The sequence below is a fragment of the Myotis davidii genome, unplaced genomic scaffold (assembly GCF_000327345.1).
Source record: "Myotis davidii unplaced genomic scaffold, ASM32734v1 scaffold1477, whole genome shotgun sequence".
Taxonomy (NCBI): domain Eukaryota; kingdom Metazoa; phylum Chordata; class Mammalia; order Chiroptera; family Vespertilionidae; genus Myotis; species Myotis davidii.
In genome coordinates, this window is record NW_006288182.1 from 694,996 (window position 1) to 713,775 (window position 18,780).

The window sequence follows — 18,780 nt, forward strand, 5'->3', positions numbered from 1 at the left end:
AGACTTTCCACTACAGAATTTTGATATTAAAAAAACCCACTCCTCTCCTATCCAAACTATTTACTCTTCTGCCCCCACCTGAGGGCCACAAACAATACCATTATCTCCAGGCCACCTTAGAACACAAGCTCATAGAAGAAAAGCACAGGATCAATTGCAGCTTTAAACACCTTCCTAAATGTTACCCAACTCAGAAAAGAATAGTCAACACAAAAAACTGGTAGGGGGGGGGGGGCATGGGAATGCAATAATTTATGTGGAGTGTAACCTGGAACTCCAAATAAAGGCTATTATCTTCATCTGAAAGCTTTTAGGACCTAGGGAGGAAGTTGAGACAGCACCAAAATGCACAGATGACTTCACAGCCCTGGGTGATGGCAACAGGTAGACAAGAAACACAGAACAATTAAAGGTGAACTGGGACACACCTGCACAGCAGTACATCTCAAATTTCATATTCCCTAAAACTAGACCTTTTAGTCAGCCTGTTCAGACGAAGCTTGATCAAACAGATTGCTCTAGAGCACACATGAACAAATAAGTTAATTGCTTTTTATTGTAGAGGAAAAAATATCCTGAAATATTTGTTAAATAACATATTAGTAATCCCCAACAAAATCATCCTTCAGGGTTGTCAAGTTCACCATCTGGTCAGACACAGAGAGCTGTCCCTAGCTCTCATAATAAACTTTATTAACATTGCCATAAACCACACAAAAACCCAGAGATTTTCTGAATGGCTTCCAAATTTCTGCAAAGATGCCCTTAATTAGTCCAAAGGTAAACAATAAACAAGTTGGCAGAGAAATTAGGAGAGCTGAAAGAAAAAAATGTTAATTGGGTAATCTAGAACAAAGAGTATATTAGTGTTCATTATACCCTTCTTTCAAGTTAATTTCTTAGTTACAGGCAGACTGAAAAGTTGCTTTAGCATGATTGTGCTATTTTCCAGACTTGCCTAAAAATATATATTCAAATATTTCTTTTCAAATCAGAAATAGATAGAGTTCTCTCCGAGGTGATACTCACTTTCTATTCTGCCTAAAAAAGTCTCCAGAACTTTATGGAAAGTTTAAATTAAGGGGCTACAGTACACTGATGTGGTTTTATAGTTCCTGACAGGTGTGTGGGTCAAATCTCATCGCAGGTCTGTGATGGTCACTGCTCTGTCCACAACAGTCACATGGCTGCAGCTCTGTAACAGAGAAAAAGAGAGAAAGGGGAAGTCCTGGAACATTCTGAAGTCATTTTTTAAAGTTTCTTACTTCACCATGCTCATTCTGGCTAGTGGTTCCCAGTTTGGAAGCCAGATTGCTACTTAACTGGCAGTTACAGTAAAGGGTCTAGGAATCATTACTTCCAACATGGGCCTATCTATCCTTGTTTATTTTTCAAATGTATCTATACTCTAGAGCAGGGGTGGGCAAACTTTTTGACTCGAGGGCCACAATGGGTTCTTAAACTGGACCGGAGGGCCGGAACAAAAGCATGGATGGAGTGTTTGTGTGAACTAATATAAATTCAAAGTAAACATCATTACATAAAAGGGTATGGTCTTTTTTTTTTTTTTAGTTTTATTCATTTCAAACGGGCCGGATCCGGCCCACCGGCCATAGTTTGCCCACGGCTGCTCTAGAGTCATTCAAAAGGTATATGTTTACCTAAAAGAATTGCTGACTTCATTGCCGTTTTTTGGGTCACTATGTCAATCAGAAAATAAAGCACTCCTCCTTGCACATGGGGAATGCTCCCTTTTGGCATGCAAAAGGGGTCTTTATAACTGAAAACCTGGACGTTTTGGGGGATTGCACAGCCTCTGTTTTAACATCCTGGCCCCTAGACATTTATTACTTTCCAAGGTGGACTAACCTGTTTTTCTAACCTATACTTTAAGGATTTTTAACCTAATATTTTTTTCCTTTTTACTGAATTTATTGGGGTGATACTAGTTAACAAAATCATACAGGTTTCAGGTGCACAATTCCACAGACTAAGCTATTTTTTTCTTATAGATCTGTCAGAAAGTTGTTCTCATTCTCAGCTGAAAACTGTCATTCCATGAGGTCTAAGTTTTAGTTCTGAGTCATAAGAAATACACCCAATATCTTTTTATACAACAGTTCTTCTAACAGTAAAGCCAGTTCTCAGATTCTCCCTGGAGTTTCTCTTCTAAACACCCCGGTTCCCTTTATATGACAATAACCTGAGTCTCTTTTCCAGATTGGTCACTTTCAATGAAAGTGTTACCTAAAGAAATAACACTCCATGCCCCGCATGGAGTGGAGTGACACTATCACAGTAGAGGGGCATACTGCAACACATTGAACTTATCAGCAACTGAAACTTTTTATTCACAGAATTCAACTTGGGAAAAACTTCCTAAAAAGGTCATAAAGTCCCTATTATCTAAGTAAAATTCCAGAATCAAATATACTTTATTTATTGTGGCTTTTTTCCTATGATTTCAAATCTTTTATTGAAGTACTAGAAGCATGGTGCACAGATTCGTGCACAGGTGAGGTCCCTTGGCCTGGCCTGCAGGGATCGGGCCAAAATCGGCTCTCCGACATCCCCCGAGGGGTCCCAGATTGCGAGACCTCACCCCGGAATCGGACTCCCTCCTCTCTGGTTCTGGGTGCATTGAGCACCTGCCCCCTGGTGGTCAGTATGCATCGTAGCTACCAGTCAGAGCGTCTGCCCCCTGGTGGTCATTGTGCATCATAGCTACCAGTCAGATGGTCGAACGGTTGACGGTTGTTTAGGCTTTTATATATATAGATAGGCCTAGTAACTGATATTGATAAAGAAAAAAAACTAACAGTTAATAAGCCAGCTTACTGCACTAGGTATTTTCTGCATATTATCTCATTTAACCCTCTCAATAACTCTATAAAGCAGGGATTATTATTATCATCCCCATTTACAGGTAGAAAGGTGAGGCGCAAGAAGGTTACGTAGCCTGATCAAAGACACATGGTTCTTAAGTAGCAGAGCTAAGACTCCAATCTGTTTCCATCCCACACTGCCTCCTACGTATTAGGAAGATTTGGGAAGATAGGTGATAAGGCTAATCTTCTATGTGGGTCAGAAAGGCAATGCACCGCATCAGCTCTGACTGTCTTCTCTGCTTGAGGCACAGCCCCGAATCCTTCTACACAGATACATACACAGAAGAGAGGTGGATCCTTGCTGTGTGGATGAAATCCTTTCTGGCGGCAGGAAGAAATCTCCTCTAGTCCATGGTCAGTTAGTTTAAAGAATCCAGTTCTGGAAAAAGAAAAAGCAGACCCAGAATCAAGCAAATGTGGCCCCTCAATCCCTAACACACGCACACACACACAGCAGGGCAGAGCTCATTCTGAAACCACCTCAGAAGTATACTGGCTGGTAAGTCTCTTCTCCGGTGAATGAATCAGACTTAGAGAATGAGTCATCACTGCCACCACACTGGTTTGCTAGGGGAATTCACAGTAAATAACAGGATTTAGAATGAAAAAGAAGTTAACGTTGAGATAATGTTTGATTTTGAAATTCTCTAATCTGACAGAAAATCTCTTAAAATTCCTATTCCTTCAAGTCAAACACTTCAAATTTCTTATGTCCTTTTCTTAGAAAAGCACCTAGCCCTAGCTGACCTAGCCCTAGCTGGTTTGGCTCAGTGGATAGAGCGTCAGTCTGTGGACTGAAGGGTCCCAGGTTTGATTTTGGTCAAGGGCACATACCTGGGTTGCGGACTCAATCCTCACTAGGGGGCATGCAGGAGGCAGCTGATCAATGATTCTCTCTCATCATTGATATTTCTCCCCCCCGCCACTTCTACTCTGAAATCAATAAAAATATATTAAAAAGAAAACAAAAGCACCTAAGCTGTTGCTTGGATATCTTTTCAAACAAGTGTACCAGGTTTATCAGGATATGGAGCCTAAAAGGAAGCCTCTTAAAACAGCCAATTAATACCACAATTTATATATTTTATAGAGAACAAGGTCTTAGGGATAGAGACCCTTTCCTCTGAGGCTTCCCCCGACTGCCTCCTTGTAATGCCCCACCACCACCACCACCACCATGTCCTATGTACTTACTCCTGGAACTTAGGGGAGCAAACAATGGCTATTGACTCCGGCAACATCAACTGATAGGAGCAGTGAGTGTGCAGGTCAACACTGGAGAGGAAGGCAGTCTGTGTGGGATGAGTCTGAGAAGAGAAAAAATGTCAGAGACGCCCTCAATGAGAATTCACGGCTAACCCTGGCCCATGCAGGAAGGTAGAGTCAAATAGTTCTCAGCAGCTAGTGGCCACAGTCTCCTTCTCAAGTTCAAAGCCATTGCAGCCATGAGGGGGACACCTGAAGTTCATGATAAGTAATGAATTTGTTTTCCAGCAGTGTAAACAACTGTTGTTTAACATGAGTATGTGAAGAGACTCATAATTTCTAATTGACCATCCAGACTTATTTAACTCCTCACAGGCTCTCTCTGCACAGTGAGAGTCATCCTTCCTGGAATAGATGGAACAGCTGCCCAACAATACTTCCACATGGTAGAAGTCAAGGACTTAACCAGTTAGGTGAGTGATTCTTCTTCCTGACAGAGGTGTTAAAAGGTCAAACATGAGTCTGGGGCTCTAAAGGCAAAAGGGGCAAAGGCTGTCCAGTGATAAAGCATATCCTCCAAGGATACAGAGGCAGGGGTGACTGGGATTTCAGTGGGCAGGTAAGTCACACAAAGGAACCTGTCTTGTTTCGGAAAAGGACCACGATATTGAAATGTGAGGTTAGAACACCACCTAAATGTACATTCCGTTTATCTCATTTGTTCTCAATTATTTGTTTAATTAAGCACATTCTTCGTACACAAATGAACAACCATGTAATGATATATTTTCACCTTTGAGGGGGTGTAATTTTAGATAACAAGAATAGAAAAAGAAAGACCCAGTATGACTCAAAAAGTCCACCAATCTTCACTAACAGAAAAGCACAGAAAATCAGTAAGTATATTTGACCAGTGTTTTCAAACCCACTGTGCAAAAAAATGAAGCTCCTGAGGAGCTTGTCGAAAGCACAGGCCCCTGTGCTCCACCTCTAGAAACATCCATCCTGAGAAAAACTTGTGTGTTTTTTTAAAAAGCTCATTAGCCCTGGCTGGTTTGCTCAGTGGTTAGAGTGCTAGCCTATGGACCAAAGGATTGCTGGTTCAATCCCTAGCCCTAGTTGGGTGCGAGCGGGAGGCAACCAATCGATGTGTCTCATATTGGTATTTCTCTCTCCCCCACTCCTCCTACCTCCCACTCTCTCCAAAAAAAAAAAAAAAATCAATGGAAAAAATATTCTCAGGTGAGGATTAAAAATAAATAAATAAATAAATAAATAGCTCATTAAATGATTCTCTGTGCCACCTTGTCTGAGAAGCACCACTCCACAGAACACTATGGAAGAGGTCTGCAGGACAGGAATGTGTTAGCTGGATGCTGACAGGAAACCACACACAGATCTTCACAGGGCGGGTATGGATTTTGGTGATGACAAGGGAAAAACAGTTTCTACCTGATAATAATATGATCATATAGACTGCTAAGGACAAATGCCCTGTACCAACACATTTTATCCCATGGTTAGAGCCAGAAATTCTTTTTTTTTTAATTAAATTTATTGAGGTAACATTGGTCAATATGAACACGTAGGTTTCAGGTATGAGTTTACATGTTACAAGATCTATACATTGCATCATGTGCCCACCATCAAAAGTCAAATCTTCTCAGAGCCAGGAATTCTAACTGGGAATGAATGAGGCCTACACAGGCCGATCCAGACCTCCATTCTAAAGCTGGATTAACTAGAGAGACAATATAGAGACACATATCAGGGGCTCAATAAGTAATTGTTAAACTAAATTAAAAAACCTTGCCTTGCCCTAGCTGGTGTTCTCAGTGGTTAGAGCAGGGGTCCTCAAACTTTTTAAACAGGGGGCCAGTTCACTGTCCCTCATACCGTTGGAGGGCTGGACTACAGTTTAAAAAAAAACTATGAACAAATTCTTATGCACACAGCACATATCTTATTTTGAAGTAAAAAAACAAAACGGGAACAAATACAATATTTGTATTTGCATGTGGCCCACGAGCCGTAGTTTGAGGACCCCTGGGTTAGAGCATTCCATTCCTGGTCAAGGGCAGGTATGTACCTGGGTTGCAGGTTGGATCCCCACCCCCAGTTGGGGCTCATGTGGGAAACAACCAATTGATGTGTGTCTTTCTCACAATGATGTTTCTCCCTCTCTCTCCCTCCCTTCCTCTCCCTTCCAATGGAAAGCAATGGAAAAAATATCCATGAGTGAAGATTAAAACAAAACAAAAAAACCTTGCCTTGAGCCACTGTTTCCCTCTAACTACTATGCCTTCTCTCTCTCTCCTTCCCTTCACAGTTGAGTTTCAATATAGCAAAGGAACAGAAATGAGCAAGGGGAGTGGATACTGAGGGCAGCCTGGGCGCCTGGATGGGAGCAGAGCAGCCACAGGAGAGCACTGCTAGCAAAGTCAGTCTGAGACCAGGTGAAGGAGAGCCTTGAATATTAGGCTTGGGGTTCCACAATAGCTGGTGATCAATACATGACCATACAGAGAACTGGTTTGTTGCTGGCATTTTCTTTTGTTAAACTAAATAAAAACCTGTGTTGCCCTGGCTGGTGTGCTCAGTGGTTAGAGCATTCCATTGCTGGTCAAGGGCACGTTCGTACCTGAGTTGCAGGTTGGATCTTTTGCATTTTCCTCTTGCCAACTGTAAGATCTGAGCACACTTATGGTCTGCTTTTGTTTACTTTTAATCCCAAGTTAGGAAGGGATGGGACAGAAATATCATGGGGAAATGCTATCAACTTAGGATCTAAATTTGTTCCTACCTGGGGCCTCACTGATATTAGAAATCCTTTTGTTCATTTGCTGTTAAGTTCTTTCTGAAGTCCTAAACAGTAATTATTTCAGACTTTCTCCCATCTCCCCCACTTCTTAAACCCCTGTCTCTTCTCACTGGGTGGTGACTCTAGACTCCAACCTTTTTGAAATTAAGATCACCTAAACCGACTTTCCTCAACCCCTGCAACTATAACCTCAAAATTTTCTCCGCCCTGGCCAGGTGGCTCAGTTGGTTGGAGCACTGCCCAATATGCCAAAAGGCTGCAGGATTGATTCCTAATCAGGGCACATACTTAGGTTTCGGGTTAAATCTCTGGTCAGGCAACTGACTGATGTTTCTCTCTCACATCGATGTTTCCCTTTCTAAAAATCAATTTATTAAAAAAAACATATCTTTGGCCTAGAATTTGTTTAAAATCTGTTTCTTTCTCTCTGCCTTCAATTCTGTCTCAGAGGAATGAGTGTTTTCTCCCCCATATGAAGATGAATGTCCTTTGTTTAGTTTTGATTTGGTACTTTCCTATCTCCATAGTTTTAATTTGCTCCTTTCCTGTCTTTCCTGCCCTCTAAAATCTCCTCCACTGGCTCACTGGTGTTAAAAACACAATCATGCCGAAACCGGTTTGGCTCAGTGGATAGAGCGTAGGCCTGCGGACTGAAAGGTCCCGGGTTCGATTCCAGTCAAGGGCATGTACCTGGGTTGCGGGCACATCCCCAGTGGGAGGTGTGCAGGAGGCAGCTGGTCGATATTTCTCCCTCATCGATGTTTCCAACTCTCTATCTCTCTCCCTTCCTCTCTGTAAAAAATCAATAAAATATATTTTAAAAAAAACACACAATCAGATAACTAACAGACAAGAATGGAAACAAACTTTAAAAATGTTGAGCAAAAGAAGCCAGACACAAAAGAATACATATTATGCTAGTATAATTCTATTTATATAAAGTTCAAAACCAGTCTGTGTTGTTGTTTTTTTATTCATTATGAATACACATTTAGGTGGTAAAACTATAAAGAAAGAAGGATTTCCAAAAAAGTCAGGAGAGTGAGGAAGTGTGACTGGGCAGGAGACAGGGTGTGGGGGGTGGGAGCATGCTTCTGGCAATGTTCAATTTCTTTAAAAAAAAAATTATTGATTTCAGAGAGAGGGAGAGTGAGAAACATCAATGATGAGAATCATCAATTGGCTGCCTCTTGCACGCCCGTTTTGGGGATCTAGCCCGAAAACCCAGGCATGTGTCCTGACCAGGATTTGAACCCTGACCTTCTGGCTCATGGGTCAATGCTTAACTGCTGAGCTACGCCGGCCAGGCTCTATTTCTTGAACAATGTTCTATTTCTTGTAGTTTGTGTACATAGATGTTTGTTAAATGGTTCATAATTTAGTTTATGTACTTTCTTATATATATTATATTTCAAATGTAAAGGTTTAAAAAAAACAAAATCAAACCAAAACTCATATTCAAGTCCTTCATACTGAACTATAAATCAAGCAAATCTTCTCTTGACCTGGCCACTCCTGAAGCCACTAGGAATCCCCTCTCTTTCCTTTCCTTTAGGACTAGGCTCTTCAAAAATGTGGTGTGCATTTCACTATCAGCATAACCTCCATTCCCATTACTCCTTCAGCCTTTACAATCTACTCACACTGCTGCCTAAAACCAATTAAATTGAAGTCACCAGGGACTTCCCCAAATCCAACAGGCTCATCCAGGTATTCATCATTCTAGAGCTCTCTGCAGCATGTGACATAGTTAACATCCTGAAATTTCTTCTTTTTCTCTGTTGTTGTTGTTTTAATATATTTTTATTGATTTCAGAGAGGAAGAGAATGGGAGAGAGAAACATCAGTGATGAGAGTCTTTGATTGGTTGCTTCCTGCACGCCCCACACTGGGGATCCAGCCCAAAACCCGGGCCTGTGCCCTGACCGGGAATCTAACTGTGACCTCCTGGTTCATAGGTCAATGCTCAACCACTGAGCCATGCAGGCTGGGCCTGAAGTTTCTTCTTAAAACGTCCCTCCTCCTTTGATTTCTGTGCCTTGGCACTACACTCATCTTTCTCTGACATCTCTTTGCTTCATTACTGCCTACTTCCTATGTCCCTCTAGGTAGCCTGTCCCCAAGGCTTCCAGCGAATCTTTTCTTGCTCCCCACTCTCCTCCAGTTCCTAGACTTCCAAGATCAGCTCTATGCAGAGGTTCCCAGATCTTTCTGCCTTGGCCTTGCTCCCAAGCCCCAGCCACATTTCCAACAGCCTGATAACTATCTCCACCGATTTAATATCTCACTAGTACCTTCCATTCAACATGCTCAGACTGAACACCATTCATCCCACTTCCAAAATAAGTTCTCCTCCTGGAGCCCGGTTTCTGTTTATGAGATGATCACTGCCACTCCCACGAGTCAGGCCCCAAATCTCTAAGTCATCACTGACCTTTACTCATCATCCTCTTACTCATTCCCCATATCCTCTGAAATCCTACATTCATCTCCTCCTACCCAAGCACAATGCTATCATCCTAGCTCTCATAATTAGATTTCATCACCACACGAATCTCTTAAATAATCTCTCTGCCTCAACTTATCTTAAAACTGCATTTATTTTAATTTTTTGAAAGTATGGTTTGCTCTACTCAGATGTAAATTCATACTGTACACTTGAAATGAATATAATATGTCAACTATGTTAAAAAAAGAATCACAAATACAGAAAAAAAACCTTTAAGAATCTCTTCTTACTAAAAAGGAGAACTATTCTGCTTGTCTACCCAATGTATCACGTTAAAGCTTATCTACCACCATTTTCTGGTATGAACCATAAACTCCAGCAAACTGGACACTCAAAGTTCCAGGCACTGCCTGCCTAGAATGAATATGTCAACTATGTTAATAAAAGAATCACAAATACAGAAAAAAAACCTTTAAGAATCTCTTCTTACTAAAAAGGAGAACTATTCTGCTTGTCTACCCAATGTATCACGTTAAAGCTTATCTACCACCATTTTCTGGTATGAACCATAAACTCCAGCAAACTGGACACTCAAAGTTCCAGGCACTGCCTGCCTATTCCAATGCCTTCCCTTCCATACAGAACTCTCCCTTGGCCCATCTTGTCAAAATTCTAGTAAATCATACCAAGCGATCCCTCCCTCCTCTGAATTCCACAGGGCTCTCTTTGCTCAAGGCACTTGGCCCATTCTGCCTCATGTGAAGAGTTATAACTTGTCTATGTGTCTAATTTCCTTCATGAAACCAGAATCATATCTTACTTAAATCTATAACCCCTGGCAGATAAGAAACAAGTTTTCTATCCAATGGGGATACACAATGGAAGGCAAATATTTATGTACTTAAACTGAATACAGGACAAAGGCACATAGGACTGCCTCCCAGGTGAGTATTTCCCAAATTCTATCATACAAATATGAGTCATCTTTCCAAATCCTGAAGTGAGCTGACTTGTTCGTATATAACCCTGGCACACAGCATGAAAAGGAGCCTGGTCTGAGAGTGAGGAATTGAAAAGGAAAAGAAAGAAAAATTAAGAAATAATTTTATTTTACCTGAATATTACCAAAAGATTATATAAGATATGCAGACACTTGAAAATCACCTATATTGGTGGCCCTTCTGGTTTACAAAAAGGTATAGGCTGCTTTAAGAAAAACCAAATGCAAACATCTGAATTAACTTCCTTGGCTCATTTAACATATTCTGAGCTCTATACTTTTAGGAACATATGGACTATGTATGAAGTAGGCATAGCCCATGTTCACTTATATTCTAGGCCAGCATCCCATCACCATTCACACTCACAAGGAATCTGGGACATTAAGAAAACAAGTTCATTTTTATTTTTAAAAAATAATAATAATAATTAATTAAAAAATTTTAAAGCCCTAAGTAGTTCCCAGAAATCAATGCTGGAGCACAAGCAGTCAAGTATGCTAGGGAAGTCGAGTGTGCATCCAAGGGAGGGAGACACAATCATCTAAATAATCTGAATGTGATTCACTTTGCTCTAAGAAGAAAACTGGCAGTGTGTTTACAACATCGTGAGAAAAGAGACTGACCCGAGAGCGCGGCATTGCTTACATGAATCCAGCCCAGTGTGATGAGGCCTTGCTGATCCTGTATGAGGAAAAGCTCTTCTTCGTTCTCCGTGTTGCAATAATCGGACCCAGCACTTTGCTTGGGGATGAGAACGTGGGTGATGGTAAATTCATTCCTCATCTGTCAATGAAGAAAACAGCCCATCACGATTCCCAGGCATTTATGCAACCCCACTCTGTCACAGCAGTGGAAAGTTCAACATCTATATAAGTGAAGGCCCATCCCACCCCAGTCTACACCTTGCTCCCTGAGTCCCCCACCTTGTGGTTCACAACCTTGGCTGCTCATGTGCATTCCCTTGGGGGCACTCTGCCAAGTCACAGATGCCCACAGCCCCATGGGGATTTCCTCTGAAGTGAAATGGGTCTACTGGTGGTTCTCAGGATGCTCTGCATGTAGTACCATTTCTCTTCCTTTGCTCATGTCTTAAGGAAGTTTCCCTATCACTGTTTCTCTAAGTCCTTCTCATCCTTTAAGGCTCAGTCCAAATCTATTCCACTTCATTCATTTATCCATATTTATTCATTCAGCAGCGAGTAATGGGTTAAGTGCCTCCATTCAGTGTTCTTTCCTTCTTCAAAGTTCTTAGTGCTTGTATTGTACACACTATTCAGCATGCTACTTACCTCTGGTGTGTATCTCCCACCTTGCCAAAGTGCTTGGGTTCTTTCTGTGGACACGTTACGTGTCGTATGTATTTCATACCCCCAAGTCCTACCATAAAGCAGGTGCTTGAAAAATGGTATATAGATAATGACTGGATCTTCCTACCAAGTGTAGAAATAGGTATTTCTTATTACTGGCATTAAAGTAATCAGTTAAATTCAAGAGACTCTCGCCGAAGCCGATTTGGCTCAGTGGATGGAGCGTCGGCCTGCGGACTGAAGGGTCCCGGGTTCGATTCCGGTTAAGAGCATGTACCAGGGTTGCGGGCACATCCCCAGTGGGAGATGTGCAGGAGGCAGCTGATCGATGTTTCTCTCTCATCGGTGTTTCTAACTCTCTATCTCTCTCCCTTCCTCTCTGTAAAAAATCAATAAAATATTAAAAAAAAAAATTCAAGAGACTCTGAAAATCAATCAGATATGGTCACCAAATTCAAAGTGACATTGCATTACGCTGCTGTCCATGGTTCCTTGGGCAAAGCGATTGGTACAAAGAATAACCGACCCTGTTTATCTTCTCTCAGAGCCACAGGAGGCCAAGGGGGGAAGAAACAAGTTTCAGCTCAGAAAAGCATTTGTTCTTACCAGTTTTCCACAGAGAATTCCACATGTCTCTACTCCCCGTGCAGTGTTGGCACTGGCTAGTTGGAGGAACTGTGGGCAGAGCCTCCCGGGAACCACCATGTGGCGCAGCCCATCAATTGTAGGAGCTGTAATGGAGAAAAGGGAAATATCTGAGACCACGGGCAGAGACTTCCCAAGCACACTCAGAGTTGGCAACCCTGGGAGAGCAATGTCCTATCACTGCCACATCCCCTTTCCCCCAACTTCAGGCAGTGAGAGGGAATCTCATCCTAAATGGCAGAAGAGAGAGGGTTATAAACTCTCTTTTCCAACCTCTGACCATAGCTATTGGGAGTACAAGATTTCAAGAGAAGAAAAGAGGCTTCAGCCCAGCTGGTGTGGCTCAGCAGCTGAGCATCAACCCAGGAACCAAGAGGTCACCAATTCGATTCCCAGTCAGGGCACATGCCAGGTTATAGGTTCCATCCTCAGTCAGGGGCGTGCAGGAGGCAGCTGATCAATGATGTTCCTCTCTCATCAATGTTTCTATTTCTCTATCTTTCTCCCTTCCTCTCTCTAAAAATCAACAAAAAGATACTTTAAAAAAAGAGAAAAAGAGAGAGACTTCAATCATTCAAGTTAAGACAAGGGTAAACTACTACTTAAAGTAAGTTTCTTCTGCCCTGGCCGGTTTGGCTCAGGTGGATGGAGCATCGGACTGCACACTGGGGGGTCCTGGGTTTGATTCCGGTCGGGTTGCGGGCTTGATCCCCTGTGAGGGGCATGCAGGAGGCAGCCGATCGGTGATTCTCATCATTAATGTTTCTATCTCTTTCTCCCTCTTCCTTCTTCTCTGAAGTCAATGAAAATATTTTTTTTAAATTTCTGAGCTATTCAGGAATTCTGTCACCATCTAATACAAAGGATTAAAATATAACCTCCTCGTTCAATTAAATTTTTACTTTTATTTTAAATATCTCTTGTATTTAAGATAAAAATATCAAAGGGTATACCTTTCAAAGAAGCACACCAGTGTATAGTCTAGATAACAGAAAGCAATATGGGTAACTACTTACTTCTGAATTTATTTAGAAGAAAGTGAAAATGATAAAACAAAAAAATCCTTCTGGTCCTCATAAAAGGCACGCGCAAACAAAGCAGCTTATAAGCCTGGCTCAGAATGCCAAGAATGGACCCAGTCCCTGAACACCAGGGAGAAACCCATGAGAGAGCCAGCAGGCTAAAATCAGGGGGTATCTTTCACAGTCACATTTTCATTTAAAATAAAAAAATTGAAAAAGGATGCTCTGTTTTTGCACACTTAAAAGCAAGATCTGGACCACTGGAGAGGTAACAATGTCAGACCAGGAGCCAAGCAGTCACGTGGCAGTCTGAGGCCGGTATCTGAGGATTCTGAATTAAGGTTTGGCACCGTCCTTTCAGCTCAGTAACCACTTACCAAACAGACTCTGTGCTCAGCCCACAGGGAACACAGAAAGGAGTAACACTCAAGCCCTAAGCCGGCAAGAAGTTAGAGCCTAGTTACTGACTAATGACTATACAGACCTTTACAGATAATAAGAGTTCTGGGAGTTTTAAGAACAGAATCAATTTTATTGAAGGGAAGAAGATCTGGGAAAATGTTAAGAAAATCAGGGAAGACAGAGAGAAAGAAAAGAGATTTTAGGTTCAGGGCAAATGTTAACAAACTTCTTTGGATAATATAGTCCAGGGACTGTTATGGGAATATGAGAGTCCAATTTGACCAAAGTATAGAATATGCATAAGGAAACAGTGTGAGAGCTAAGTCTGCCGAGTATGTGGGGGGAAACCCTTAAGGCCAGGCTTCAGAGTCTAGCACCCCTTATACATCATCCTTTTAAGTGGATCTTCTGCAAAGCAGACTTCCTTAAATGACTACTTGAAAGCATATTCCTACCCAAAATGATCTATTCTAATAATTAAGGTATACTTATCAATTTGAAGCTATTGTTACTTTCTCAGATAGTCCATCACTGGTGAGAGGAGGAAAGACTATCGATGGTGTTTATGGCTGGACTGAATTATCACCTACTATATACAATATTCACCTTGACTAAGTTCCTTTAGGATCAGGAATGTTTTCAGGTGAAGTACAATTCAGTAGTGGCCCCCTTTAAAGTCAGCTGTCACACTATAAACAAGCAAAATAAATTTCAAGTGTCCTTTACAAAGGGCCAATAGTAGTCTCTAGTTCATTGAACATTTCAAATCTCTGTATCACCCTTTAAAGCTGAGAGTGGGACTTTCAAGGATATTATTATTTCTTCAGAAAACTGATCAAGGTCCAGGTAAATTATATGGCTTAAGAAAAGGCCACTTTCATAATACAGCCAGTGTGACAGGATGCAGTCTAGCAATACTGACCAAATGGGAGCTGTGACCACAGCCTAATGAGTGGGATCATAAAGGTCATCTTTTAGGCAGAATCCCCCAGAATGACACACTGTTTAGCTGCAGCAGAGATGAAAGAGGACATGAGCAAAAGGACTCACTTTCTGAGCTGTGCAATGTTCCAGGTTTCAAGGACCTGTCCACCACAGGTGGCCTGGCAGGCTTCACAGCTGTATTACAGTCTGAAGGCTGTGTGGCTGCAACAGGTGACATGGGGGACACATCTAGGGAGGGTTTCTCCAAGTCAGGCACCAGTGGGCCGCCTAGGCCAGGGTCCACCTTCCCAAACTCCTGTACAATTTTCAGCCGCTCTTTTTCTAGTTCTTGGTTCCGGATCATCTCCTCAAAGGCATGGAACTGTTCCTGCTCCAACTGTTGCTTCTTCTGTTGTGCTACCCTCTGTCTTTCCTTTTCCATCTCCTGCTGGATGGCCCGGTTCCGGGCAGACTCTTCTGCTTCCTTCTTCTACAAAGAAAGAATAGAAGGACAAGGCTATTCAGCAGGGGGACTTCCCAAAATGTGCTCTGCTCTGGCCTGATTTCCCAACACAGGATTCATGCTCCCTCAGTACCTCTACACACATGGAAGTCACCCACTCCCGTCTATCTAGCCACCATATACCTATTCTTCAAGGACAGTTAATGTCCCATTTCTCTCAGTACCCTTCCCAATGACTCTAACTAATGTATTTTCTTTACTGAAATCTTGATGCAACTTATTGTCTACATTTCATAACTGGTATCATATACAGTTTTATTCTCTAACTGTGCCATGCATACATTCTAGATCCCAAGTAAGGCTATAAAATAGAACCAATTCTAAACTTAAACCTGCTATGTTGGGGTTTCTATTGAATTTTTAACCCAAAATGAAACCTCTGAAATGTTCTGGTGATCAGTTCAACACAGAATGACATTTTTAATGAACAAGAAATATTAAGTACTAATCTCCTCCATTAAGGTTTTCACTCACTCAGTGCCTTAGAAATATATGCCTCACAGTCCTGGCCAGTGAAATCACTGAGCAGTGGTTAGAGTGTTGGCCACTGTACCAAAGGGTCGCAGGTTGGATTCCCAGTCAAGGACATGTACCTGGGTTGCAGGTTTGATTCCCAGCCCAGGTTGGGGCTCATTTGGAAGGCAACTAATAGATGTTTCTCTCTCTCTCTCCCTCCTTCCCTTCTCCCTTCTAGTCTCTTTTAAAAAGTCAGTCAATGAAAAAAATTTCCTCCAGTGAGGATTAAAAAATAAAGAAATATATGCCTCATAACTGTTCGCCTCTCTGCTGGTTTTCCCCATCAGAGTCCAGAACAGAGCTCAGCAGAGCGCTGCAACATAATATGGGAAGTGCCTGCACGGTACACTCGCATCTGACACAGACCACTGATGGTGCCCTGGGAGTTCCTCCGCATGCGTGAACTGACCCTTCCTAACAGGAGTGATTTGAAAATGGCTTGGAAAAAGGTGGACAGGCAGGCTAAATCTGTGTTAGAGTACTCAGCTTAAATACTTGCATTCTACTTTTCTGAGTTCTGGTACTTGCCAAAAATAGTAAAGTACCACAGGGCACAGCCTAAGAAGAAAAATTAATTTCCTTTTTTGTTATTATATACTCACTTTTTCTTCATTATGTTCTGTGTATTCTTTGGTATATCGTTTCAACAGCTCTGCCTTCAGCTGTTCTGCTCTGGGAAATGCAATCTCATTTAATTTCTGACAGATACACAAAAATACTGAAAATTAGAATAAGTCCAAGCTAATTAAATAGAAAAGTCAAACTGGCAGTGGCAACAATATTTCCAAAAACAATTTGAAATACTCCCTATGGTACCATACCTGCTATTTCACACTGATCTGGTGAAATGGCCTCATCTCCTATTACAGGATTTGATGCTCTGATGCAGCCACTACTACTTTACCCTGAAGTCAGTGTGTGCCACTGCAAAGCTTTTAGATGGGTGACAATGAAAATGAAGACCCACCTTTAACGTGTCTTTCTTTTCAGGAATAACAGCAGATTTGTAATCTCGATGTTTTGGTAGTTTTTCAATAAAGAGCCTAAGGAAACAGATCAGAACGGTTAGGATACAAAGAAATGTCCAAAAGACTTTGAAGCAATGCACCTCTCTTTCCTGCAGCCACTGCATGACGGGGTCCAGATGTGCCGACGAGGGGAACAGGTCCATGCAGGAGGCCATGTTTCCCCACCCACCGCCAGCCTATAAAGGGCAACAGAGTGTTTCTCTTTTCTCCCAAATCAGGCCCCAGCCGCAAGCACCAGACTCCCACAACAAAAACATGGGGGCGGGGGAGGGGGGGGCGCCTTTCCTCTGCCCAAAAATACATTGCCAAAGACATTCTTTTCTTGTTGGAAGACATTCAGGCTTCCAAATGAAAATATCTCAGTCACAAATAATTCTTCAGAGAAGAGTTTAGCAGCCAAGGGCAGGAAGCTAAAGGAAAACCCATGTTCTATTTCTACTCGTAGCCCCATGTGACCTTTAACTTTGGCTTGTTTTCCTTTGGGATTCATGCTCCTTCAAGGAATATTCCTTGCATCATATAAACACTGAGAAGCTTAGACAATACCTGTATATAATATGTTCATGCTATATGTATGACATACACTATGATCTCTGATGAAAAGTGCTCAGAGAAATGTAAGTGCTACATTTTCTCTTTCAGTTCTTGTCCTTGGCTGTGAAGCTCAGTGGGATAAATAAATGGACTCAATTCACAGACCTCTAACATTTAGGATGTCTACTTGGAGACACTGAAAAAAAAAAAAAAAAGGAAATCTCGTATCTTATCAGAGCCCAAAGTGGCGAATTCAGAATTTCAGTGTCAGCTCTAGAATTTACTCTTTTAACTGCTACACCACACTGCCTCCACATGGTTCCTGTTGGAGGGGTTCTGAACAAAAGGGGTGTTTCTAAACATTTTTTTGTTACTCCTTACCCGAGGATATTTTTCCATTTATTATTTTTTTTAGAGAGAGAGAGAAACATTTATGTGAGAGAGACACATGGATTGGCTGCCTCCTGCACATGCCCAACCAGGGCTGGAGATCAAACCTGTAACCCAGGTACGTGGCCTTCACCGAGAATTGAACCCACAACCCTTCAGTGCAAATGCCGATGCTCTAACCACTTAGAACACCAGCCAGGACCAACGGGATCTTTTAATAGAATTAAGTCATAATAAATATAAGTCAAGACCCAAAACAAATAAGTTGAGGGTAGCTTGCTCACAGCTATGCTCTGCTAGAGTTGGGATTAACTGAGTCTTCTATTTTCTGCCCGTGGTCAGGAGAAAAACAGAGGAGGAACCCTCAGTAGGGGGAAAAGACGACAACCTCTACTCTCCTCACCATTAAAACAAACCCTCTATAGAGCCCCCTCCTTTCAATCCAAGACCTCTCATGCTGCGATAAATTCTCAAATCAAAATGACTTTAAAAATCTTCCCTGTGGGTTCATGAAAAAGATATAACAGCTGCCTTGAAATCTAAAACAAGTAGATTTATTTGTTCAATCATAAAGTCCTCAAAGGATAGTCAGATAAATAAGACACAGTTCTTATGTTCAAGAGACTTCCAATTCAGTAACTCTCTCACCAAGACCCTAAAGCCCAGGTTCATGTTCACCACCTCAGCAGGCTGAATGTGCGTTGTATTGAAGCTAAATCAGCCAAGGATGTACCATGTCAATAAACACCTCACTTTCTGTTCGCTTATGCTCTCAACCTGAAAGAAGAGACTGTAAAGTCCCGAGGCCAAGAGATTTCTGTCTCATGCCTCTTCGTGTATTCCTCCAACACCAATACAGGGCCGCCTTTGCCCTGCCCCCCAGCCATGATCGGAGAATCAGGCGCCTTTGCCGCCCTGGCCAGTGATAGCAGGAAGTAGGGGTGGAGTCAGCGATGGGAGCTGGGCACGGTCGAAGCTGGCAGTCCCAGGAGCTAGGGGTCCCTTGCCTGGGCCTAAAGCGAAGCCCACGATCGCGGGGCCGCTGCAGCTGCGGGTCCCCGCTGCCCGGGCTGGACGCCTAGGCCAGAGGCGTTCTACAGCGGCAGGGGCAGAGCCCGCGCGAT

General features: G+C 42.3%; 1 protein-coding gene across 5 annotated transcripts in view; it reads right to left on the minus strand.

The window, feature by feature from the left end:
• Positions 1-538: 538 nt before the first annotated feature.
• STAMBP (STAM binding protein) overlaps positions 539-18,780 on the minus strand; it is a 28,325-nt gene continuing 10,083 nt past the window's right edge. For 3 of the 5 annotated variants that reach the window (XM_006760030.2, XM_006760029.2, XM_006760028.2), the window contains exons 3-10: positions 16,672-16,747; positions 16,307-16,402; positions 14,792-15,155; positions 12,279-12,403; positions 11,011-11,148; positions 4,083-4,195; positions 3,168-3,267; positions 539-1,195 (exon numbers count right to left, since the gene is read on the minus strand). In XM_006760030.2, the coding sequence (XP_006760093.1) occupies positions 1,139-1,195; positions 3,168-3,267; positions 4,083-4,195; positions 11,011-11,148; positions 12,279-12,403; positions 14,792-15,155; positions 16,307-16,402; positions 16,672-16,747 (1,069 nt within the window). In that variant the 3' untranslated portion in view covers positions 539-1,138. The remainder of the gene's footprint in view (positions 1,196-3,167; positions 3,268-4,082; positions 4,196-11,010; positions 11,149-12,278; positions 12,404-14,791; positions 15,156-16,306; positions 16,403-16,671; positions 16,748-18,780) is intronic. The other 2 variants (XR_001513235.1, XM_006760031.2) reach the window with 2 other exon arrangements.